At 53.6% G+C, this 26,307-nt stretch overlaps 1 protein-coding gene across 1 annotated transcript; it reads left to right on the top strand.

Moving 5' to 3' along the window:
- Positions 1 to 12,107: 12,107 nt before the first annotated feature.
- SH2D3C (SH2 domain containing 3C) lies at positions 12,108 to 26,163 on the top strand. Its single transcript, XM_064171435.1, is given in 24 exon segments — positions 12,108 to 12,311; positions 18,527 to 18,655; positions 18,953 to 19,030; positions 19,032 to 19,064; positions 19,066 to 19,185; positions 19,187 to 19,391; positions 19,394 to 19,403; positions 22,010 to 22,095; positions 22,098 to 22,133; positions 22,351 to 22,466; positions 22,468 to 22,603; positions 22,606 to 22,895; positions 22,897 to 22,929; positions 23,124 to 23,150; positions 23,152 to 23,250; positions 23,439 to 23,480; positions 23,482 to 23,613; positions 24,350 to 24,376; positions 24,378 to 24,432; positions 24,435 to 24,461; positions 25,104 to 25,249; positions 25,251 to 25,311; positions 25,447 to 25,538; positions 25,540 to 26,163. Coding segments are annotated over 24 exon segments (2,145 nt in total). The 5' UTR covers positions 12,108 to 12,230; the 3' UTR covers positions 25,624 to 26,163.
- Positions 26,164 to 26,307: the final 144 nt, after the last annotated feature.

The raw sequence follows: 26,307 nt of genomic DNA, 5'->3' as shown, positions 1-26,307 counted from the left end.
TGTGTCTACTACTGCTGGCTATTCTATTCCTGATCCAAGCCAGGATGCTGCTGACTTCGTTGGGCACCTGGGCACACTATTGGCTCATTCAGTCATCTGTCGATCAGCACCCTCAGGTCCTTGTCTGATGGACAGCTTTCGAGCCACTCTGCCCCAGTTCTGGAGTGTTCATGCTGTTTTTACTCCCTGGGTGGTCATTTTGAGGTAACCACAGTAGCCAGTTCACCTGAAGAATCAAATTTTAGCAAGATACTTTGTGTACCTTATTTCTTCTGCTGATGTTTCGCTTAGCCAATGCTAATCTTGGTCTCAAATCTAGTCTGTAATAGTTTGTAGCTGAAGTAAGCAAGTGGTTTCAGTTTGTTAGGAGGAAGTTCTTCACAGAGAGAGTGATTTGCCATTGGAATGGGCTGCCCAGGGAGGTGGTGGAGTCACCATCCCTGGAGGTGTTCAAGAAAAGCCTGGCTGGGGCACTTAGTGCCATGGTCTGGTTGACTGGCCAGGGCTGGGTGCTAGTTGGACTGGCTGAGCTTAGAGGTCTCTTCCAACCTGGTTGATGCTATGATGCTATGTTGAACCTCATACAGCTGGCCTCAGATCACTGATCCAGCCTGTGCAGATCTCTCTCTCAAGCTTCCCTACTCTCAAGTGGATCCACACACCTGCCCAGCTTAGTGTCATCTGCAAACTTACTGAGAGTGCACTCAATCCCCTCATCCAGATCATTGATAAAGATATTAAACAGAGCTGCCCCAAAGCAGTGGTAGCAACCATGATGTCCCTGCCTGTCACTCCCTCAGGAGTTAGGACGGATCTTGCTGTTGTTGCCTCCACTACTACAGCAGGACCCTCATCCTGCCATGAGCCACCCCAGAGCACACCTGTGTCTGGGTCCATGCCCCAGCATGCTCAGGGAAGCAGACCCACCTCCCCCACTGTCACCCACATGCCTCCTCATGGCTCAGGGCACCAAGCAGCATGTTCCCTGCACATTTAAACCCATCGAGGATTTAACGACGTTTCTTCTTCCTAGCTCTGCACTGCACCTGCACCAAGAGATTGTGTCAAGAGGACCTTATGGTCAGGGCAGGAGGACACCATGGCCTGGACCCAGGGGGACCCCAAGCCCCTGCCCTGCTGACAGAAACATGCCCGGTTGGGTACATCATTCCCCTGGCAAGGCTTGTGTTCAGGTGCAACACAAAAGCCTTGATTTGGGGTTGTTTGAAACTGGTCTCCAAGGCAGGAAGCACAGGGAGCCAAGGCCACAGCAGTAGCCGACAGGGTTGCTGGCATCCTGGCCACAGGAACTGTTGTGTGCTTTCCACAAATGGAGGACAATGTGGATGTCAGATCTCTGCCTGGCCCAGGCCACCTTATCCTCCATGGAGACACTCCAATGGGGCACTCCAAGGTTCTCCAGCATGAGAGAACAGGTGGTGGAAGTGGGGTCTCATTGGCAATGACATCATCCATCTGTCACTCCATGAGGCCTGATGAGGGCACAGACTGAGCCACAAATGTGCATGGTAGACCTCTGCTGCAGGACTGGCACCCTCCTCCATAGGGCTGGCACACAGGGTTTTTTTTGGGTGTCCACATCTGCTGGGTCTCTACATCTGCCAGGCATCTGCAAACTGGGATCCCACAGGTGGGCCCTGAGCAGCCAGGTGGGTACAAGCAGACATGAGGTCTTTAAGGACTGTGAGGACAAAGACAGTAAAGGACAGCAGGAGGGTGGAGAGGGGCAGGACCGAGGTTAGGAGCAGATGACAGCACTGGGGAGGAAATGCTGAGCAAGCGATGAGTGATTGGGGCGGGGAGCGGGGCAGGAAGGGAGGAGCTGGCAAGGAAGGGCTTCACAATTATAAACTTAGTCCTCTCAGTCCGCGTGGCCTCCAACTGGTGCAGCCATGGCTGAGGGCCAGAAACGAGGAGGCTTCAAGAAGTTCAGTAAGTGGCTGAGGGATGGGGTGGGCAGGAAATAGGGTGGCTCACCTGGACAGATCAGCTGGGAGGGGAGACTTGTGATAGTGAGTGTGCTTACATGCTCACCAGGTCACCCCCACCCATGGGCATCTCTAGCTGAGATGGTCTCTGCTCTCAATGGGAAGCTTGCTGAGCTGCGGGGACTTTAGGGGTTTCTACCCCAGGTCTCGGGGAGGGCCTGTGTGTTGTTTGCTCAGGATCTGATTGCTGAAACTGGAATCAGTCTGCTGCAGCCCAGTGCTGCACTGGGTGCTGAGATGCACCTAGGGGCATGCAAAGAAAGGTTTGAGAGTCTTCAGTCCCTAAGTTATATCCTTCAGGGTGCATGGGTGTCTAAGCTGGTTCTGGGAGCTGGAGGTGATCAGGCATGCTGCTCCAGAGTAGTCCTGCAGCAGAGGGATGAGGCTGACATGGGAAAGCCGGTATGCAAGCCTCAGAGCAGGCTTTCATTGGCTGCTCTTAGAGGAAGTGCTCAGTACCCACGGAAAGTGAGTTCTGCTCTTTCTCACAGACCTTGGGTTTCCCCCAGAGTCCCAAGAGGCAACTGCAGAAGCCTTCACCCTGCTTCCCAGCAGTGGGCTGCACAAAAACTAGCCTTTTCTGCTGCTCTCCGCATTCCTGCCGTGATGCTGACGCTAGAGAGGAGCCCATTCCTCTGCTCCCTTGAGATTGGTCCTCAGGCAAAACCCATGGCCCATCTTGCATCTGAGATTTTCCTTTGTAGTGGAGAGCAAAGAGATGGGGAAATTCTTCAGAGTTGCCTTTCCCACTCTGGCAATGAAGGATGCTCAGACCCCAAGGGAATGTACTGCTCAAAGCAGTTTTGCTTTTAACTATGTCTAAGCTATGAGGTTCCTGGCCCTGCAGTAGGGCTTTTGGTCTGCTATAACCCCTTACATGGTCCTTTGTCCTATCTGGCTGCAGGGATGCCCTGTAGAGCCCATGGATAGTGGCAGGAGGTAGAGGTCCAACAGCTGCATAGCCCCTGGATGCCTGGTCTCTCACACAGCAGTGATGCAGTGCGCTGCTTCCTGCATCAGTAAACTCACCATGCCCAGAGGAGAAGAGGCTTTGCAGATCCCAGGGCAGCATGAACACTGAAAAAAAAAACAGAAGGAACCCACAGCACAGGACTTCAGCAGTGAAACAGTGGCCTGCAGAACTGTGGTCACCACCTGCATCACCCTGTGTGTCAGTATCCTCATGCCAGTGTCAGCCTCAGGTTGCCCCATAGTGGCATGCAGAGCCAAGCCAGGGCCAAGATGTGAAATGCAAAGCTGCCTCACAGAGCTATGAATTCTCCTGCGGCAAATGCTTTACGCTCAGCACTTGCAGGTGGCATCTGCAAGCTGCAAGGAGGCTGAGAGCTCAGATGAGGAAGTGGGGATGTTATCTCTGGCCCACAACCAAGGCTGCCACATGAGTGCCACTGGCCCCCATGCCCATGGCTGGTTCCTGCTCCACCATGCTGGTGATAGGCATATACACATGAGCACATCAGATATGGCCAGGACCCTCATTCTCTGGGAGATGTGTGTCCCATGTTTTTGTCCTGAGGAGGGCAGGGGATATGGCCACCAGACTGCTCTGAGGCTACAGGGGTAGGCACAGCAGCCAAGCCCTTCTCAGAGTCCTGTGAAGAAGGGAGAGAGAGGGCAGGGGGAAATTATTTGAGTTAATTTCTAATGTTGTCTGCTCACCAGGGTGGGATGCTTTGTCATCCACCTGCACAGCTGCAGTGGGGGAAACACAACTGCTAGATTTGCCAGAGCATGGGGGACGCTTCTTCCCTGAGGGACCAGGACAGGTCTCTCAGGTTCCCAACAGAGGTGCTCTAAGCAGCATCACGTAGACTGGCTGGGCAGAGACTGGAGATGCAGGGTATAATGAGGCTGACACCAGGCTGTACTGCAGCACAGTGGCCACCTGAACTCAGAACCAGGGGCCTCAGGACCCTCCACCATCACATCATGCCAGCAGTAACCCCACACTCATTTTTCCTCTCTTCTTGCCAGAATTTTTCAAGTTCAAAGGCTTCGGGAGCCTGAGCAGCATTCCTCGCTCCTTTACCCTCCGGCGTGAGTCTGTAGCCCCCAGCTCTTCCAAGAGCCTAAGGCCAGATCTCCCTCCTTCCCATGCCTTCCTGGAGGAGCCCTTTGACAGCATCCAGGATGATCTCAACACCATGCCCAAGAGCCCTGGCCCTTACGCCCGCTCATCAGACATGTACAGCCACATGGGCACCATGCCTAGGCTGAACCTAAGTAAATCAGGAAAGAGCCTGGGAAAAGCCAAGAGTAGCCAGAGCTGCCAGGAGAAAGGGACTCCCAGCAATAAAAGCTCTTGGAAAGCCCTGCTCCGCAGTCCTGAGTCTCCTGAGATATCTGGCACCCCAGATCCAGGTATAGACTTACCCTCAACCACTGGACAAGAAGAATGGGAGGAAGAAGAGGCTGAGCTAATGGACATCCCAGGAGAAGTGATGGTCAGGATAAACCAGAAGCCTGCAGAGAATGTCTCCAGCCCTGAGATACAGAGATTGAGCTCCAGCCTGGCCCCTAACCACAGCCAAACCTTCAGCCCTGACAAAGCAGTGGGAGTGGTGACCATTGAAAGGCATCTGCCAGAAACCAGGCAAGAGAGTCCTATCAGGAGCTCCCTGGACAGGTATGGCCCTATTGGATTTGCTCCACCTTCTGCTATGATCCTTTTCCTGCCCCCCAGGGCAGGGGTAGGGAGCTGGGACACAGCAGGGTCTCTGTGGTACCTCTTCCTCATCGGCACTGTGCCAGCAGCACGTACCAGGTCAGTGGGATGGCAGGGCAAAAGCACTCCGTACCATGGCCAGACCAGGAGCTCTATGGGAGTAAGGTTTCCTGTGGGGGATCTGCTTCCTCCCATTTCCGGACAGGGTGCAAACATGCTGCAGCATTGTTCAGCTCGGGCATTCCTTTGTTCTCCAGGCAGCTACTTCCAGCACCAGGACATGCTGTGCAAGAGATCTACACTATCCTGGTCCTCTCTACCTCTCACTCTCCACTTTTCTATCCTCCTCCAGCCTTATTCCCTTCCCCTGAACAGCACTGCCTCTTTCAAGGCACAGCGCGACTCCCCCAAACCAGATGCGCAGTCCCCATTTCCAACACCTGGCAGCAAACCTCCCCCTCTGGGCACAGTCCTGCCCTTCCAGGCTCACATGCCACCCTCCAGGGGAAACGGGAATCTCATCGCTCTCAGATATGAGTTGGGTTCTCGGGAAGGTTTTCACCTCAGAATTGTCAAGAGGGACTTTTAACTCCCCTGCCCATCACCTGGGTGTGTGGCCACGAGAGGCCACGCACATCCCCAGGCCAGCAGTGTGCGTGTTGCCCCCACACCAGTCCCGGGACTAGAAGCTCCTCACCCCGCCGCCGATCGTTGGGAAGTTATGGGCGGCCTCAGGAGCGGGGTGAAGCGGAATTCCTGCCGGCGGTGGGAGACAGGCTGTGCCGGCCACGCATTCCTGGCGGCTGCGAAGGGAGGGCCGGAGGAGGGCTGGGCCGGGAAGGAGGAGGGTCCACCACCGCCTTGCGGATCCGAAGTCCCACAGCTCAGTGCAAGGCGGGAGAGTGCCTAGGAGAGTTCTCGTCCTGGAGCAGAGGTCCCGGAGCTCGTCAGATCACGCAGGGCCGATGACAGCCGTGGGCAGGAGGTTTCCCATGCTGGGACAGGGCAGGTAAGGGGTCCTAGCCCAGTAGTCAGCCTTCACACTCCGACATGACGGAGAGGATGGTGAGAGTGAGGCTGGGAAAGGGCTTTGCTTGGGATGGACACAAAGCTTTGATGCAGATGCTGCCGGAGCTGCTGCTCAGCTGCTGAGGCCCATGGCAGAGTTTGCTCATGGAAAGAGCGAGCACGGTAGCTGCTGAAACAGCAGTTGGACCTGGCATCAGGGCAGAGTGGCTCACGGTCTGTGGCCAGCTCAGGGGGCTGGAGGCTTGGGGACATGAGTGGGACACTACCAAGTCTTCCAATGAGCACAGAGACCTAGCAGTGGCAGAGGGTCCCACAGAGGGTGCGTAATGCTCACTCACAACCTGCATCCCTTAGAAATAACTTGAGACCCTTACTAGTACTACTAGGAGCCAAGGAGCAAGGAGGAGTGTGCAGTTGACATACATTTCTTGGACGTAGGTGCTTCAGTCCCCAAAAATCAAGGGTCAAATGCTCTTTTGTATTATCTGGGGCTGCCCTGATGATGAGCATAGTCATACTGTTTGCTAAGTAAACTGAGACACAAGATAGACCAGAGCAGGCATTTCTGCCTGTCCACACTCCACCAGGAGCCCCTGACATAGCCCCTGGTGCAGGGAGCAGCTGTCTGCTGGAGCCTTCCCCATGGCCAGGCACTGCTGTGGGGCGGAAGTAGGATCAGGACAATGCTGTGTCCCAGCCCTTCCTCCTGCGTAGGAACATGCCTGGGGATGGGGACACTCTGTTCCCACTAGGCCCCAGCAGGGTAAGCATGAGGTACACTCATGCAAAGGGACTGAAAGCAAGGTGGGGAAAACAAGCATGGCCCTAGAGCACATTTTCACTTGCTCCCCCTGACCATCCCTGGTCAGGACACATCCAACCTGAGGTAAGATGAACTGCGCATGCTCATGCATGGGAGTGCTTTCCCAGGGATGCTCCCAGCAGGATCAGGCCCTTGTGCTTTGCCGTGAGATTGGGAGAATCACCTGGCCTGTGAAGCTGTGTGGAGTGGGGATGTGGTTGTAACTCTGTCATGGGCACAATGACTAATGGGAGATGACCTGCAGGCAGGTCATAGAACGGACATGAGTTGACTTCCCTCTGTGTATGTCTGTGTGTGAGGCACGGGAAATGCTGCTTCCCATGAGGCACAGGCAAGATGCTGTGCACAGCTGCTGGTGGACCACTCTGGCACCACTGCAGACAAAACCTTGAAGGAGGCAGCTTTGCAGAGGGGGGAAAATGAGTTATGAGGTGCCCAAATTTTGTTCCTCTGGAGTGCTCCCTGAACCAGTGTCCAAAGATGAGCAAAGCCTAGGCTCCAAAGCAGGGCTGGACCCATGCAATCCCCCTGGACGGTTCCCAGCAAGCAGCCCAGAGCTTGGTACGTGTGCAAGTCACTGTGATGCCTTCCTGAGCTCAAAAGGCAGTCAGAATTTCTCTCAGGCACTCAGCTACTCCAAAAAATGCCATTTCCTTCATGAGTGCAAAGAACCAGGGGGGCTACAGCACTCATTCTGCACCTTGGCCCCAGCTGCTGTCCCTCCCCAGCACAAGGGCCTCCCATTCCTGGGCCCTCACAGAGTCTCCCAGCCGCTCCCAGGCTCCTGATTTCCTGCCTAGAGGCCCCTTGTCCTCCTGCTGGCTTTTCTCACGGCTCTTGCAGCATCGGGCAGCTCTCTGCAGCCATGTGAAAGGCAAACAGGCCAGCAGAGAGCCCACAGCTGCCCAGGGAGAGTCTGTGTCCATCACCCCTCTTAAATGCTTCTCTATTTTTTTAATCCCCCAAAAAATGTGTGTTTGATTTCTAGTCCCTTTTCCCCTTGCAAAGTGAATGCAGTTTCCGCATCATGGGCTTGGAAAAGAGGAGTAAGGGTCATCCACTGCAGGGCTGGACATGCCAAGGAACTCATGCTGACCCTGGCAGGACCTTCTGTAATGCCACAGGGAATGTCTAATGGGGCAGCATCCAGCAGTTCTTTCTGCCACCTCCACTTCCCTTTGGGCAACTGATTTCTAAGCCACCAGGCACCATCCCCAGCCTTGATGGAGCCCACAGAGGAGGAATTTGTTTCCTCAAGGATGTCACTGGTGTGGCTTGTGTGCAGGATCCCAGCAGCTCCCAGTAAAAGGCAGAGGTCCAGTCATGGCTGAAAGCACTAGGTAGAGTGAAGCAGTGTCTGGCAGGGATGGGACTTCCTGGGTCTGTGATTTGGTTACTTCTTAGTTGCAGCTGCCTGCTGTTCTGCAGATAGCCTGCCATCTGAGAGTCTTGCTTCTGTTCCATGCTGAGGCAGGTGACCTCAGCAAGCAGTAGGATCTCCTCTCCTCTAGAGAGGTGACAGGCACTGAGTTCTAGTTAAAGAAGTTTGGATTTTTCTATTTTATTCTGAAAGGCAAGGCTACCTCAGGGTAGCATGTCCCAGCTCAGGCTGTTACAGCCTCTCTCCCTTTGAACTCTCCATTGTGTACAGACACATACCTCAGCCTACAAGAGCACACAATGCAGTGGCAGTAATGCTACCTGCTCAGGAAAGAGCAGGGGCCATCTGCATCAGCTGTGTCTCAGGGTTATCAGTAGGGCTAGGCATGATCATGTCACTAAAGGGAAGGGGTTTTCTATTTATAGCCTGCATGCTAGGAGGGCAAATCTTGCACTCCCCACCCAGGATATCACAGTCAACCCTGATTTCAGTGGGTCTTTTATATCTGCAGGGTTGAATAAGGCCCAAGAGAGAAACAGTCAGAAAAGCTTGCCTGGGTGGTGTGTCCCTACAGCTGCCTACTGGGAGCACAGCTCTGACAGGAAACAGGTCACAGAGACCCTACCTTGGCATGCACACCCGGGCACTGTGACCCACAAGGACCCCAGCCTGGGTCAGCTCACACATTTCCAAGCTGATTTTGGGAGAAATCCTCTTAAAAGGCCTCATACTTCCTGATCACATTAAGGAGGCTAAGCCCTGTGCCGAGAGTGGCCAAGAACCCTGAGAACCTCTCCTAAAATCAAGGATATGGTCTTGGCTTCATAGCACAGCAAGGGCCACAGATCTTTGCTCCATTCATCTGTGGCACCACTGCCTTTGACTTGACTGTCATGACCCACTGCCTTTTACTTATTTGTATTTTTTCCTTCATTTTAGCCACCACAATATCCTCGAGTCTGGCAGTGAATACGTGAAGGTAAGACATGCGGCATGACTGCATCGTGTCTGGCTAGATGCCAGCAGTGGACAGGAGATGGTGGCCTGGGGGTGGCAAGGTCCTATGCCAGTAGGGTGTTCAGCTCTGCACACCTCTTCCTTCAGGCCCTCTTTTTGGCCCTGGAAAAAATTCCCTGCTAGAAATGGCAATGCCAGAGGAGACAGGATACACAAACCCTATAGGCTCCCACAGAAGCTGCTTGCATTTTGTGTTCCACATCACTTGTGAATGCTGCAGTTGCAGCCTTCTTCCTCTGCCCCATGTAAAGAAATGAAAGGGTTTGAGCCACTTTTGTGGTTGTCACATGAAAGTTGGTGTAAATCTCTTCAAATCTTTTGCTTATCCTCCAGCAAATTATTAACATTCCTAAAGACTCTTCATGTCTAACCAGAAATTCATTAGTAAGGCACCTGGCTCCAGAAGAGAGCAAGACCTTTTGCAGAAGGCTGCTGGCATGATGGGATCTGGGCAGGCATAGAGGAACAGTGGCAGTGATGCTCTGTAGTTTGGGCATGGAGGACCGAAAACCTTCCCAGGTGGTCCCCACCATGTCATGGCCTTTGAGGAATTTGTTAGAGAAGGATTTGAGCTTCTAAGTCTGTTTCCTGATGGGAATGTAATGCCACTGGGCAGACATGGTTGTTGAGAAGTGACCTGAGGTGCCTGGCTTGGGTGGTGTAATTAGAAGAGAGCCCTGAACCCTCACCTTTTGGACATGGGGCTTTTGATGGTGACTGTAGCCAGACATGGAAATGCAGGAACTCCCCATGGTGGCACCAGCTGGAAGTCTTAGGAAAGACCTGGCTTGCCTCCAAGCTCATCTGCTTCTCCTGAATGGTGCCGTACCTCTCCAAGTCCAACCTCAGGGCTAATGAGGTTCCCACCTGGCAGTTCTTGGAAAATGGGCAGCAGAATCAGATGCATCTTGTTGATCTGTAACAGAGAGATCTTCCAGATGTGATGTCCCTCCCATCCCAGCACTAGCAGAGTGGGACCTCCTACAGTTGGAAGTGGGACATGTCAGAGCAACAAGGCTCTAATGCTCCATCTGGGCTTTGCAAAGTAAAGCTGTGGTGTGGATACCTTGGGATGCACAGGAAAGCTTTGGCTCATGCAGGTGAGTCCTGCAAGGGCAAGAAGGTGCAACGGTGTGGAGCTGGGTGGTTTGGTGTGGTTTCCTCTTCTCTGTCCATGTGTGCACCCATAGACAGGGATGTTGTATAGCTTATGAGTTAACAGACTAAAGGTGAGGAGCAGTAGGCATGGCTTTTGAGCTTGAGTCCTTTTTGATGAGCCATAGGAATTCCCAGATCTGAGCTAACTGGCCTTTATTTTTCACCCACCCCATGGTGTCCAAGCATGGAAGGTGGGCTGTGATTTATATGCCACTTCCCTTCAGTCACAGAAACAACTGATGGCTGCAGTGACAGCAGTTCTTTAGTCAAAGAAGCAGTTACTCGGGATGTGAGTGACCACCATGATAAGGGCACTGCAGCTGATTGCAGGCATTGTGCCTGGCTGTGAGAGAGCAGAAGAAAGACAGCATTAAGAGCAGGTGAAGGAGAGAGTCGGGAGAAGGGAGAGGACACGCTGCAAAGACTTACAGGCAGGTCTGTGTTCAGACGTGCACCAAGGAACTGCCAAATACCAGTCCTTGAGCCAGGGCTAGCTCTTCCATGACCAAGCCTGTGGTAATTAGAGGTGCGATCAGGAGATAGGGAGGGGCAGAAAGCATAATCAATAAGCACTTAGTAATTAATGTGTTTTAACGATAGCCTAAGGGTTGGTGTTCCAAGCTGCCTGGGAGATCCACATGCCTGGCTTTGCTAGCATCCCAGCCAGCTTAGCTTTGGCCCTTGCACGGGCAAAGAAGTGATAGAGCAACACTGCCCTTTGGGAGAGCAGCAGCCAGTAAAGCCGTTGTGGGTTCCTGCAAGAGTTCAGTTGGAAGTTCTCATCTTTTCCCTGCACAAAGGCAGCACAGGCACAGCTGGAGGGTATTGCCTCATGAGGCTCCTGCTTACTTCTTTAGCAATAGCCTTGGCAGGAGGATGATTAACCATCGGATACTTTCAGAGCAGTGTCTTCCTGCACACTGCCATTTGGTCTGTCTCTTGGCACGATGCAAGAAGAAAGAGCTCATGCTTCCCACCCATCGTCCCACGGCTGCAGACCTACACCCATGGGATTTGTGAGCGTCCATCGCTCTGTGTTCCCTGCATGCAGGCTGCAATGCTGATCGCCTTCCTTCATGCTTCAGCCTTGTCCTCCTCCAAACTTGCTTTCTGTCTCCTCTCTCCCTGCAAAACCAGGGGCAGGGTGTGGACCCAGAGCTGCCTTTGTTCTGTGCAGAGGAGCTGTACCTCACCAGCCCTGGCTGCCTGCCTCCCTGTCTGGGGATGTGAAGGGCTCCTTTGAATTAATTAGCAGGGCTCTTTAGTTGGTGGCAGCCGAAATACCTCTCCAAGCTCACAGCCTGCCCCTTTGGCACCAAAGCATGGCCAAATTCAGACTGTGCCAATATGGGATAGACCTGGAGGGCGACCAGATGTGTGAAGTAGGAGCAGGCTCAAGGTACTTGGGAACTCCCAGCCCATCCTTGTGCATGGGGCAGTGCCCCAGCGGTGGGTGCAGACAGGGGATTGGAGGAGGTTTTATGGAGTTGCTGATGGAGCAATGCTTTGAGTCACCAGCACTGCTTTGCATGTCCCATACGTGAAACCATAGCCTTAATTAATATGAAGCAGAGCCTTAATTAAATGTAAATCAGGGATGAGACTGTCCCTGACTCAAGTGAATCCCTGAGGAGAGTAGGTGGATTAAGGATGGGGATAGGTGTCTCATACCCTTGGAGCCAGTTTCTCTCAGAGCATCAGCAGCCGGGGTAGCTGGGTCTCCTCAGAGATGCCTGGTTCCCTCGAGGGTGCTGGGTCTTCCTCTGAGGAGCTGGGTTCCTCAGAGGAACCAGTTACCCTCAGGGCACAGGCAGCTGCCGTGCTGTGCCCCCTCAAGGCACAGGAAAGCAGGGTGCTGGTCCCCTTCAGGGGCGCCATTTCCTCTCAGAATTGCTCGACGAGCGCTAGTACCGCGGGTTTCCGCTTCCCCCGGGTCCGCGGCGGCGGGGCGGGCCGAGGTGGGACCAGGGCGGAGCTGCCGCGCCGGTGCCGCCCCCCGCCGCCGACAAGGGATGAGGTAATCGGGGAAGCGGCTGAAATTGAAGCCGGCGGCGGCGGCGGGGGCAACGGCGCAGCCCGGGCTGGGCCGGACCGGACCGGGATCGCCCCGGCCGAGCGCGCCGCGCCATGACGGAGCGATGTAGCCTGTGGAGCGCCCTGTCAGCCGCCGCCTGCTGCTTTTACCGCGGCTCCTTCATGCAGGTCCAGGTGAGCTGGGATGCGCGAGCACACGGGAGACGCGGCTGCCCCGCGCACAGACCCCGCGGCGCCGCTGGGGAAGGCGGCGGGCGCTCGTCAGCCAGGGGGGAAGCGCCCCAGGGCACAGGCCCCACCCCGGCCGTGCGGCAGCCCCGGCCTGAAGGGCTGCAGCACCGGAGAGTGAGTGTGAGGTGGGGGGGGCCTTGCCAGGGAGCCCCGCTGTCCCTAGCATCACGGAGCCGTTAGGGCTGGGTGCAGGCTGCGCGCCCACCTGCGTTCCTCAGGGAGATTGAGTGTGCGGTGAGCCAAGCACCGGGTCACGGGGCAGAGCTCGACCCCTCTGCAGCCAAGGCCACAGGGCTAAAGCCGCCTTATCCCCTCAGAGTAGCAGTTTCGACAAGTCTCTGAAGGGAGCCCTCACCTGCAGCAGACTTTATGAAAGAGAGCATTTAACATCGCCCAGAAGATGGCATCTGCTGGGAGCATCACAGAGGAGAGACAGAGCCCAGACGAATGCACAGCTTCTTGGCCTTAGTGTCACTGGGACAGGTCTGACCAGTGGGGAGAAAGATGGGATCCATCACCTTTTCTGTGATGCTTTCAGCACCGCCACTGTCTGGTTACAAGTCTAGGTGTCTTATTTTTTAACTAAGCCGTTTGCACAAGAGGGGCATGGCACTGGGGATTGGTTCCCTCATTTACCAAGTTAGAGAGCAGAGGTGTTAAGGATTGCAAGAGCCAAGTAGACTCCAGTCAGAAGCAAGAGCTGTACTGCAAGTTAGAAAGGAGCTGGCAGCCAGGGAAACTGGCAGTCTTTATTCAGTACTCCTGCTGAGTGAGGTAGGCTCCGAGCTTTAGAGATTATGCTGGGTAAGACACAGCCTAGAAGCAGCATTTCAAGTCTTGTCATGATTGCGGCTGATTACAGTGCAAAGCCAGGGATTTTGATTGCTAGTCAGGGGGTAAGAAGGAAAACCAGAAAGCTTCCTGGTTGTCCTAAAGTGACTGAGCACACAGGGTGATGTGCCCTAGTGCCAGCAGCCCTTGGACCACGTATCGCCGGGAGCCATGGGGTGCTTTCAGCAGGCTGCTCCCAGAACAAGGCAGATAGGTGGGCATCTGGCTCTCATAGGGATGGGAGAGGAGATGGAGTGCACTCCATCCCAATGCCAGAAAGAGTTAAAAGCAAAGCCCTAAATATTCACCTGGCTCCCATAGATCCTTTCACCATCTATTTGCATCCATCGAAAGCACACACTGAAGTCCCCATGAATGACTGGAGCACTTCCAGCTGACAGCCGCATCCCTTGGCTCACCGCCAATGGCAGTGCACCCAGCCTGAGAAGCACTGAAATCATTTCTGGCCAATAGCAGCTTCGAAAAGGGATGCAGCACCAGCCACTGTCGCTGTCTTGGAGTGAGATAAGTAAATATATAGATGACGGAAATATACATACAACACATCAGTGCACTGGAGGACCCACTCCCCCAAGACAGTCATATCAGTGCATGTGACTACCCCATCCCACAACCTGAGCACTTGTCCCACCTTAGAGCACCCATATATTCCTGGTCATCAACCTCAACTGCACTCTGCCCCTGTCAACCAGACATAATTGCTCCAGAGCTGCCACAACGGATCACAAACAAGGGAAGATGAGACCCTGCTGTTAGCCAGAACCAGTCCTAGGAAGGGCTTTGAATGCCAGAGCAAATATCTAGAGCCAAGATCTGCTTTCAGTGAGGACTAATAGAGATATGATGTACCCAAGAGATGCCCTTCAGTTACCTATGAGGTGAGATAGGTGGGCTGGTGTCTTCTCAAGAGACTATTTTGATGCCCAGAGACATTGTAAGGTAGGACAGACTGTCTCACAGGGCAGGGCATGCAGACTAAGAGCAAACCCATAGCAGCTTCAGGGTTGTTTATGGTGGAATTTTTTCTTTGTGATAACATGAAGTGGACAAAATCATTTGGGTGGTACCTGGCATCTGGACTGGTTAGTATCATAGTCCCTTACTCTAATCTCTGTTTCTTCCTGATTATTTGCACGAGGCCTTAGGGCTCTCCATGCAGGAGGCCAGCATCACACATTAGAGATAGGTGCTAGTGGAAGTCAAGGCTTTTCCCCCCACCCAATCTACTAGTATGCAAGATCTCATGTCAGGCTGTACATCTTTTTGATGCTGCCTTGATGCAGCTGGGAGTGCCAATCAGTGCCCTTTTCAGCAACAGTGTTTAGACATCCACTTACATTACAGTGCTCAGCTGGCCTGCACCACCTTGCCCATGCTTGTGCCTTGTCCCCAATGCCTGTGCCACAGCACCCAGCCAGCTGACAACCTGGAAGCTGGCCTCCTCTGAGACATGCTACCAAGCAGAGCAAAGGGAAATAGATCACTGATGAAGGACTCAGCTGGAGGGAGAACATTCCTCCACAGCACAATGGGTCTTTTGCACTGAAGCTTGTGGTGAGCCCAGCTCCCCCTGCAGAGAGGGGAGCAGCCAGGTAACGTCATCAGCAACTAGTGCACGTTGGAAGAGTGTGAGAGACACACAATGAGGATTGATCTCCAGAATCATGTCACACCGTGGAAAAGGGCATTCACATTATCAGTCTCCTGATATCTCCCAGATTATGATAGCCACACAGTCACCCCAAGCACTGGCATTTTGCTGGCCCTTGCAAATCAGATCTCATCTCGTAGATGAGGTCAAGTTAGGTGCGAGTGTTGATCTGCAAAAGGGTAGGGAGGCTCTGCAGAGAGACTAGGACATAATTGGATCAGTGGGGCCAATGTTAACAGGATGAGCTTCAACAAGGCCAAGTACCACATCCTGCACTTGAGCCACAACAACCCCATGCAACACTGCAGGCTTGAGGCAGTTCTGGGGGTTCTAATCAACAAGAAGCTGAAGATGAGCCAGCACTGTTGCCCAGGTAGCCAAGAAAAGCAGTGGCATCCTGGCTTGGATTAGAAATGCTGTGTCCAGCAGGAGCAGAGAGGTGATTATTCCCCTGTACTCAGCACTGCTGAGGCCACACCTCCAGTATTGTGTCCAGTTTTGTACACCTCACTACAAGAGAGACATTGAAGTGCTGCAGCAAGTGCAGAGGAGGGCAACAAAGCTGGTAAAGGGCCCGGAGAATAAATGTTATGAAGAGTGACTGAAGGAGCTGCGTCTGTTTAGTTTGAAAAAGAGGAGGCTAAGAGTATCACAGTATCACAGTATCATCAGGGGTTGGAAGAGACTTCACAGATCATCAAGTCCAACCCTTTACCACAGAGCTCAAGGCTAGACCATGGCACCAAGTGCCACGTCCAATCCTGCCTTGAAGTGCCCCAGGGGACGGCGACTCCACCACCTCCCCGGGCAGCCCATTCCAGTGTCCAATGACTCTCTCAGGGGAAGAACTTTCTCCTCACCTCCAGCCTAAATCTCCCCTGGCACAGCCTGAGGCTGTGTCCTCTCGTTCTGGTGCTGGCCACCTGAGAGAAGAGAGCAACCTCCTCCAGGCCACAACCACCCCTCAGGTAGTTGTAGACAGCAATAAGGTCACCCCTGAGCCTCCTCTTCTCCAGGCTAAACAATCCCAGCTCCCTCAGCCTCTCCTCACAGGGCTTGTGCTCAAGGCCTCTCACCAGCCTCGTCGCCCTTCTCTGTTGTAGAGAGGCTGGTGCTGGTCTCTTACAGGTAATTAGCGATAAAACAAGAGGAATGGCCCCAAGCTGTGCCACAGTAAGTTTAGACTGGAAGTTAGAAAAAAATTTTCACAGCAAAGAGTGGTCAGGCATTGGAATGGGCTGCCAGGGAGGTGGTGGAGTCACCATTCCCGGATGTGTTTAAAGGTATTTTAGGTGTGATACTTGGGGATATGGTTTCGGGGTGAACTGTGTAGAGTAGGGCCAATGGTTGGACCCTGATGATCTCAGGGGTCCTTTCCAAAATGATTGATTCTATGATTCCATGATTCCATCATTCATTGCCCAGTCAAGGAGCCAAAGGAATAGTGCCCTCCACACGGCTGGAGATGACCTACAGCACCCTCTGCTCATGACTGCCTCCTTCCTTCCACTGCGAGATGCAAACCCTCCTCGTCTCACAAACCTCCTGTTCCTCCTCATAGCTTGGCAGCTGCCTTCTGATATGAATACCAGCCTGCCTGTTGCCCGAACCCAGCTTTGGAGATGCCGGCCACCTGCTTAGCTGCGTTTGTGTGTATTATCTAGCCATTTGCATGGGGAGGACTTGGGGGAAAAAATAGATGTACCAATGCTGAACAGAACAGGCACTAAATCCTGCCTCCAGGGGCATCAGGGGATGGGGGAGTGTCAGCTAATTCCACGCTCAGCTCCAATGGTTTTAGCCTGTACAGACAGGAGAGGCTCCAGCAGTTCCCCTCCCTGCCCCAGAGTTTGGGGTGAGCCCCTGCTCAGGAAAGGCCCACACCATCAAGCCAGGTCTGCTTACTGGCAGTGGATGGGTTGTCAAGGAGAACGGCATTTGCTCAGCCTCAGCCCCTCGGGAGGCAGCTGCCATTTGTTCTAACGGGGTTCAGCAGCTCAGGGTGGTTTGCCTCTCTGAGGTGCCCAGAGTGGTAGGCCAAGTGCTCAGCTGCCCCGTGACTCTCACTCAGACAACTCACACATCTCCCCAGCTCAGGTCCCTGCAGTTCTGGTGAGCGGGACCCTCTCATGGGGAGGGTAAGCAGAGCTGAATGACCAAGTCTGAGTTCAATCTGTACTGTTTTTACAGGCCATTTCACCTGTTCATGTTTTTGACTCAACAGGAGCTGAGAAGGGAGGAACGGGCCTGGTGAGGGCAAGCCCTGGAGAGTACAGACCTTTGCAACTTCCTTTGCCCCTCCCCAGGTTGAAGTAAAGTTTCTTGAGGTAGCATCACTGTCTTGGTCTTGGCTGATGAGTGCAGCTATCACTGCTGGGATCAGGCACCCACCCAAGGGGCTCAGTGGAGTCCCAAAAGCACCCTCAGAGCAGTGGGTGCAAGAAAAGAGAGCAGTGCAGTGCTTTACCACTTTCTCCTATAGTATTCTCACGAATACTGGAAGAGGCAGAGTGCATCAGTATGGGATACAGAGAATGAGGGTGATGGGCAAAGGGGTCACTCCAAGGCAGGCCCAGTGTGTTGGCATGGGACTGCAGTCCCCAGTGCTCTGGAGAACCAGGTGCCATGCAAGGCAGCCATGAGTGCCAACGTGCTCCTCTGCCAGTGCCAGAGCAGTGTCCTGCAGGTTATCAACCTCCAGCCTGTGCTAAGCCTCCCCAAACAAGCACTGGCTCACTGTGCTGGCAACTCAGCATCCTCAGCTGCTTTTTGAGAATGCTGGCCAAGAGACAGGAAAAGAGTGTGGACGGCTCCAGCCAGCAGGAGACATGATTGCCATCTGTGGCAACACTGGAACGGGTTGCCCAGGGAAGTGGTTGAGGTTTCACCCCTGGAGATCCAAGTTGAGGCTGACAGGACTCTGAGCAGCCTGATCTAGCTGAGGATGTCCCTGCTGACCTGCAGTGGGGGTTGGAACTAGATGACCTTTAGAGGTCCTTTATAACCTAAACCATTCTATGGTTCTGTGCTCCTTTAACTCTCTAAGGAAAGGGGCAAGTTGCTCCTCCAGGCTTAGGTGCACCCAGTGCCAGTAAAAGCTAATTTCAGTGTAGAAGGTTCTCTTCATATTTGTCATTTACTATTTCATGCCAGCCTATATAGAGCAAGTTAATCCTTTGGAGGAGGGACCACAGTGGATGTTTTAAGGAGGAAGAATAATGCCAGATTTCCCTTTGAAAAGTGCTTCCCTGCAGTGGATCAGCTGTAGGGATGTTTGAGAGTGAGCTGGGTCCAGGTTTTCCTCCTGCCTGACACTAAGATCTGAATTGGGACAGGAGCAGCATGCCAGGGGCAAGAGTAGTCAGACATGACGAGGAGATGCCACTAGGGTACCCCCCTCCAAGTATTGGTGATGGCAGGAGCTGATGATCAGCAGGCACATGACCCCATCCACATCCTTTGCCACAAGCAGCGATGCTCACACATAGATCTCAGTTACATGTCCCCTGAGAACAGGTTTGCTCTTGGCAAGTGGCATCACCGGTGCCCCATGCCATGGAGGGTCTCACAGTCTTCACATGGGGACCCTGCCAGGCCACCCTAGGGTCAGACCTTTCCTGTTGCACTGGCTGATGCTCTCTCCTTCCCTGTACAGTTCTCCAAAGAGAAATACATCCTTGATTCATCACCCGAGAAGCTTCACAAGGAGCTGGAAGAGGAGTTGAAGCTGAGCAGCACTGACCTGCGCAGCCACGCTTGGTACCATGGCCGCATCCCCCGAGAGGTGAGGAGGGGAAGGTGGGTGGCTGTGAGTACTCTTTGCTTGGAACTGCTCAGGGACAGCACCTCGAAGTTACACAAAACCAGCAGCTTGTCCTCCTGAGAAGCCTCTGGGGCAAGGACTTCACTAGCTCGAGCTGCCTGCTTTTGCCACAGAAAATGCCCTCCTGTGGCTCAGAGCCGGCACGTGGGGAGCACGCCAATGTCCCAGTGGGAGCATCTCTGCTCATACCTCCTAGTCCCATCCAGTGTGGTCACAAGCATGTGGCCATGCCTGAGCTACTGCCCCATCTCCCACTAGGTATCAGAAAGCCTTGTGCAGAGGAACGGTGACTTCCTTATCCGTGACTCCCTCACCAGCCTGGGTGACTATGTGCTGGACATGCCGCTGGCACAATGAGCCCCTCCACTTCAAAAATCAACAAGGTGACAGTCAAATCCAATGAGGGCCAAACCCATGTCCAGTACCTCTTCGAGCAGGAGAGCTTTGACAACGTGCCTGCCCTCGTCCGCTTCTATGTGGGTAACCGCAAGGGCCATCTCGGAGCAGAGCGGAGCCATTGTCTACTGCCCCATCAACCGCACCTTCCCCCTGCGCTACCTGGAAGCCAGCTATGGGCTGGCCAACGGCAAGCATGGGGGTACCCACAGCCCCACCACCCAGAAAGGGGGACACATGAAGAGGAGGAGCATCACCATGACAGATGGTCTGACAGCAGACAAGATCACCAGGGCTGAGGGGGGCCAACCAGGTGAGAATGTGGTGTTGTCCCAGCCCAGCTGGGTAGAGGACCAGCTTCTGAGAAAGAGCCAGGACCATGCTTGGTCCCTGCTTCTGGGGTGCAGGGCTGGAATTTGAGATCAGGGATGGACGAGAGACAGCAAAGGTAAGGGGGAAAAGAACCGGTACCCAGCTGGAATTGGGGTTTTTCTCCCAGGTCCGCTGCCAAGCATGCTCAGCTACCACAGATACCCAGTGAGCAGACATGACTTGAGCATCACAGGCTAGAAGCCAGAAAGCATTTTACAATTAGCCAGTCCAGGACTACCAGCAAGTCAGGGCCTGTCAGAGCAAGGGAGCCAAGCTCTCCCAGGCAGATGTAAGGGGAGAGTCAGGCCAGCCATCAAGAGGGCATTTGTCAGTTTTGATTTGAAGGGACACTATAGTTTTAGATCACTTTCTATTCAGCTGGAGTATTTGCAGAGCTGAAAGCCTGATGAGCAGGAGGCAACCAGCAGAGTTGTGCTGATGGGGGTCCACACAGTTCCCAGATCACATCCTCCACACAGCTGATCTTGCTTAGGTTAACCTTGGAGCAGTTTTGCTACTCTGGAGGTGGAAGGCATTTCCTTTCCATGGCTTGTTTCAGAAGCCCCAGGCCATTCAGTGCCTGGGCAAGGAAGGCAGAGTCACACACAACAGCTGAAGGGAGACCCATCTGCCTTTGCCCTCCCCAGCGGGACACAGCCTATCACTGAACAAAGTCACTTTCTCACTGCCCCATCCTTCTCAGCTTAAGATCAGGGAGACAATGTGCTAGCTGCTATGGCAGGAAAAAAGAAAACATCAGGACTTGTAAAAGAGTACGTGTGCTTCCAGAAGAAAAGCTTGGATCCAGCAGTCTTTCCTCACAACTCAGACTTCCCCAAGCCCATTACCACTGCTGCTCTCTCATCCTCCCCTTTGCAAGGGCACAGCACAAGATACTGAGCACATCATAAAATGATAGAATGGTTTAGGTTGGAAGGGACCTCAAAGATCATCTAGTTCCAACCCCCACCATAGGCAGGGACACCTCCCACTAGAACAGGTTGCTGAAGGCCTCATCCAACCTGGCCTTGAACACCTCCAAGGAGGGAGCAGCCACAACCTCCCTGGGCAACCTGTGCCAGTATCTCACCACTCTCACAGTAAAGAACCCCTTCCTGACATCTAGTTTCAATCTCCCCTCCTCCAGTTTAAACCCATTACCCTTCATCCTGTCATTACAAGACTGTCGGAAAACACGTTAGGTGGAGCGCTATGGGAAGATGACTCTTTGTTCACCACTATGGTTAGATGGTCAAATCCCTTTATTTCCTTGATACAGTGACTTATATGCACTTCTAGCAAGAGGCGTGTTCACCAAGATTGGTTACAGTCAGAGGGTCCAGAGTTACATGTAAGGTGTGCATAGGTTAACTTATCACAACATTCTAAGGGTCAGCCTCCATCACCACCCACTCCAGCCCCTTGGTTATGTAGTCTCTGCCCACTGCAGCTGTGTGTGGGGTGCTTAGTTGTTTACAGCTCGATTTCCTGAACTATCTGGGAACCAAAGACGTTCCCAGCACGGGGTTGCTCATGTTTTTATTCTTTGTGTGCTGGTGCTAACAAGAATTTCTCCAACACAAGACCTTTGTAAATAGTCCCTCCCCAGCCTTCCTGTATGTCTCCCTTCAGATACTGGAAGGCTACTATAAGGTCTTCTTGAAGCCTCCTCTTCTCCAGGCTGCAGAGCCCCAACTCTTGTAGCCTGTCCTCACAGCAGAGCTGCTCCAGCCCTCTGATCATCTTTGTGACCCTATTCTGGACTCGCTCCAAAAGTTCAGTGTCCTTCTTGTGTTGGGTCTCCCAGAACTGTACACAGTACTCCAGGTGAGGCAGCCTAACCCTCATCTGTGGCAGAGACAGCAGTGAATTGCCTGCCATGCCTCCTTGCCATCCTCCCTGTGCTCACGGCCCCCTCAGACACAGCACTGAAAAATGGTGTTTGCATTAAACCACAGTTGCTTGCCCACCAGCCCAAGACATCTTTGATTGCTGTGCAGGCTCCTTGAGTGCACACACTGCATCTCACCAACCCAAGCATCTGTTGAGTTCCAAGTCCAAATTACAGGCACTTTTCACATCTCCTTAGCTTTAGGCCAGAGTAACAGCTCACCATCCCCACTACAGCTCTCAAGTAGAAATAGAGTAATGCACACAGCATCAGATTCCACCTAGCAGTAAACCCCAGAAAACTATTCCCAACAACTTTGTTGCCAGAGCCACTTCCCCACAGCACCCTGGAGACATGCCACACCACCTTGGTATCAAGGCATCCCTCTCTGCTCCATATGCCCAGGCTTCCAGAGGCAGAGCTGTCTCTGCTTTATATAGGTTACTGACCCACTCCTTCTCTGAGCTATGTGCAGGCACTGCCTACTGATTGCTCCACTAAAGCTTGTTATGGATTCAGCTCATCATGGGTAGTTGTCAAAGAAGGGGATGACCTGAGGGGTGGTGATGGGGCAGCAAACCTTCATCCCCAGCCCTTCTGTCCTTGACTGGTCCCTGTTTAAAGGGACTAAACCAGCCCATCTGCTCCTTCCCCAGCGTATCCCTGCCCCACCACAGAGACATTGTTCGCAACTGTGCCATCAGCGTGGACCAGATCCAAGACCTGCACTCTCCAATGTCTCCATCTCAGAGAATCCACCATCACCTGCCTACAGTACAGGTAGGCATCATGCCTCATCACATGGGACAGTGGGGGTGTGGATGAGGCTGAGCTTTGCACAGATGTGATGCAGGGACCTGGGGAAGGGGATGAAGCTGACTGTAAAGTTCCTGTGTCACTAGGGAAACCCCATATGGGCTCTTGGGCTGCTCCGCAGTTGGTTCTTCTCTATGTGCCTGTCTCCATGTTCTGATAACAAGATCTCTGCTCTCCACAGTTACACGGCTAAAACCACATGCCTGCCAAGTGGCTGGGGTTGCCCCAGCCTCTCCAGTCATAAGAAGGTCCAGTGAGCCCCAGCTGTGCCCAGGGAACAACAGCAAAAATTCTGCCAGACCCTGCTTATAGCACACACTCACCTCCCTGCCACGGGTATGCCCATGCCTCCCCTTCGCCCTCCATGAACAGCTACAGCGACTCAGACACGGGGCACTACTGCCAGCTCCACCCCACTTCACCCATCAGCAGAGAACGGCCACCCATGACACCAAGCAGCTGCCAACAAAGAGCTACGTGGAGAGGCTAAAGGTGGAGAAAGGACAGAGAGGGACTGTGGAGAACAGCTCTGGGGAAGCTGAAGCAGGGAAGAGGCTAAAAGGAGAGCTGGACTTCTGGTCTTTGTGCCTCCTGTGGTGGAGACAAACCTCATCCTTCAACCCCATCGCTTTCCAGTCCTTGCTTATCCCCCTGGAAAACAAACCCCTGGAGATGGCTGTGCTCAAGAAGGTCAAAGAGCTGCTGGCAGAGGTGGATGTGAAGACACGTGGCCAAACACATCACAAAAGTGGACTGCCTGGTATGGGTGGGGATAGGGATAGGCACTGCTGCCCGTGATCACTCTGGGGTTCACAGGGATCATCCCTGTGGGGCTCTGCCATACTGCATCAGCCAGGGCAGGCAGAGGCAGGGCTGAGGCAAGAGGTTGCCCAAGGATAGTTCAAGCTCTCTTCAGTTAACAAAGGTGTAATGAGCGCTTACCTTTCTTGCCAGGTCGCACGGATATTGGGCGTGTCAGTGGGAGATGCAGCAGCTCATGGGGGTGAGCTCCGGCATGGAACTAATCACCCTGCCCCATGGCCACCAGCTCCGTCTTGACTTGCTGGAACGGTATGGCACAGCACGTGGAAGTGAGCCTACTGGGCTCCTTGCACAGCACAGCCCAGCTCCTCTGGAGTATCCCCAGCTTGGCATAGGGTGGGAGGGTATCCACTGCACCTCGTGGGGTGGAGAAGCTCCAGGCCAAGCCCTGGGAACATCCCCAGGACACACTGTGCTGACCTCGCTCCACATCTCATCCTGTGTCAGGGTTTCACCACCATGTCCATCATGATTGCTGTCGATATCCTGGGGCTGCACAGGCAGCATGGAGGAACGGGCAGCCCTACTCCATAAAACCATCCAGCTGGCTGCTGAGCTGAAGAGCACCATGGGGAACATGTTTCAGTTTGCATCTGTGATGAACGCCTTGGAAATGACACAGGTATGAGGATGCTCCCTTCAGCTTCATGACCTGGGCTCAGCCTCCTTACCTAAAACACAACCCTGTCCCTGTGTCTTAGGAGCTCTGGCACCTGTTGAGGTTGGGAGCAGGGGGAAAATGCCAGGGTAGGAGGTTTGGGCCACATCTGCTAGGGTGTTATAGGGAAAAGGAAGAACCATCCTCTCCATGGAACAGAAAGTCCAGTTCCCACCAGGCTCCGACTGCTTTTTGGCTTTTTGTTTTGAGTTGGGCTGTGTTTCTGAGAGGAAATTAATCTGACCTCTAGTACAATACAAGTCAGTCTGAAGGCTGTGGCAGCAGTGTCTCCAGGCCACACTGCTCCCTTTGGAATATGAAATGAGCTTAAAATTCAGTTTTTAAATCAAGCCAATCTGGGAAGTCTTGTTTCTTGCCTGCACAAAGGAGATGGAATGGCTGCCCCCATTCCTGCATCTCATCTTCAAGGCTGTTGCACTGCAGGGAAGCTGCTGTCCTAGGGCATGAGGAAGGGGAGAAATCCTGAACCTAGCCTTGTTGCCAGTGTTGTGCTGTGTCTGTTGTGCTGTCTCTGGCCACAAATGCTGGGTGGAGAAGGCTCTTTTTCGGAAGAAGAGTTTTAGGGGCCATGGTTCCAGGGCCAGACTGTGCACCTCTGTGAGTGCCCTGTGATTCCAGAGTTTGGTACCTGGTGGCTGTGCCACCTCCAGCACTCTCCATCTGCTCCATCTACTTTCAGATTACCCGGCTGGAGCAGACTTGGATAGTCCCTGCGGCAGCGGCACACAGAGGGCGCAATCCTCTACGAGAAGAAGCTGAAGCCATCCTGAAGAGCCTGAACGAAGGGAAAGGTAACGGGAGACACTCCCTTTCCCCTGCCTGCCTGCTCCTTCCCGCTTTGTGCAGGCACAGCCTCACTGGAGTGGGACATGTTTTGAGAGCTCTGACCCTTCCTAGCCAGTGCCAGATGCTTCCTCTGTGGCAGCTGGACCTCCCCAACACCCAGCAGGACCCATTCAGCCTTGCTTGCCCATTCCTTCACAAGGAAGTGTTTCATAAATAAAACCAACAGCTGGACACAAAACACAACTCAGATGAGCCCAAACCCTCAGGCTCATATGGCGGTGCAGGCTAAGCCAAGAGGACAGGGTGGCCAGTTGGAGAAACGTGGTTTTTCATCTTCCCCAACACCCACTCATCAGGGTTCTAAAATCCTGCTCCATGTTGCAGCTCTGGCAAGCATGAGCACAGCCTGAGCAGGGATAGCAGTGCTCAGGGATAGCTGGCATTGAACAAGGTGATGGCCCTGGGCCACAGTGATTGCAAAGCCACAGCTGCTGTTGTGCTACAGCTGAGCCTTAAAGCCTCTCCTGACAGCATGGTGCTAGTGGGCCTGGGTGGCCATGTGAGTGTTCCACGGTGCTGGAGCAGAGTAAAAGGGGGTGCAGGGCTTCAAGGGCTGCTTGGGGTTCTCAGGGTGCCTCTCTCCACAGAAGGTCCGCCACTGACCAACACGACCTTTCCCCACATCATGCCTCTTGTGACTCTTCTGGAGCGGGATGAGGCTTTGACAGATAGCCCTGAGCTCTGGGAGACCACTGACAATGGTGTGGAGGTGGTCATGGCCCACCTTGAGGCGGGCACGGATGGTGGCCCACCATGGTGGTATCTACCACACCAATGCTGAAGTGAAACTGCAGGGTAAGTGATAGGCATGGCAGACCCCTTTCCCTCTGTCACATTTCCAGTGTGCAGCTTCAGGCCAGCAGCAGCATGGGGACCATCCCCATGGGCCCAGGGTCCCCATCCCAGGAAACTGACTCTCACTCTCTGCAGGTTTCCAGGGCAGAGCAGAGCTGCTGGAGGTCTTCAGCACTGAGTTCCAACTGCGCCTGCTCTGGGGCAGCCGTGGGGCTGAAAGCAGCCAGGGCTGAGCGCTATGAAAAATTCGACAAGGTCCTCACTGCCCTGTCCCACAAGCTGGAGCCAGCAGTGCGCTTCAGTGAGCTCTAACCTTTCCCAGGTTGCTAAGAGACTCCCCAGCTTCCAGTCTGCCCACCCTCAGCAGCTGTGGGGGCAAAGGGTGAGGCCACGTAACTGGCACCAGCAGGAAGACAAATGACCCAGAAAGATCCTGGGGACACAGATCAGCAATTCTGAGAAAAAGAGGAGGAAAAGCAGCCACTTCCCATCTGTCATCTATCTCGGTTGTGACACAACGTGCCAGGGGGTATGCACTGCTGCCCCAAGGGATAGGGACAGTGTCTGGGCAGACCAGCACTGGTGTCTACCATCCCTCCCCCACAGGGGTCTATGACTACAGAGTGCCCCTCACCTTGCTCTTTGCTTTTGTTTCTTTTTCCATCTTCATCTCACCCACGGATGCTGGATACCACTTGTAAATATGTTTTCACTATCACTTCTGAATGTACAGACCTGTAAAAGACAGTTCTTGTTGTAAATAATTGGGCTCTTTCATTTCATCTTGTAAATATGTGTACATACCTCATGGATTTGGTTCTTACATACAATAACTTTTATGCTGTTCCTCGAGGGGATCCCCTCTCCTGTGGGGTGTCATTAAACGAGGCCCCGGACCCCCGGAGAGCAAAACCTGCAGAGACACCACCTGCTGAACTCAGTCCTGCCTGCCCCCCTAGACCCTTGCAGTGGCCCAGTGCCGATCCTTCACTGGAA

Source organism: Pogoniulus pusillus, chromosome 35 (genome assembly GCF_015220805.1).
Source record: "Pogoniulus pusillus isolate bPogPus1 chromosome 35, bPogPus1.pri, whole genome shotgun sequence".
Lineage (NCBI taxonomy): Eukaryota > Metazoa > Chordata > Aves > Piciformes > Lybiidae > Pogoniulus > Pogoniulus pusillus.
This window is presented reverse-complemented; position numbering and strand designations above follow the sequence as displayed.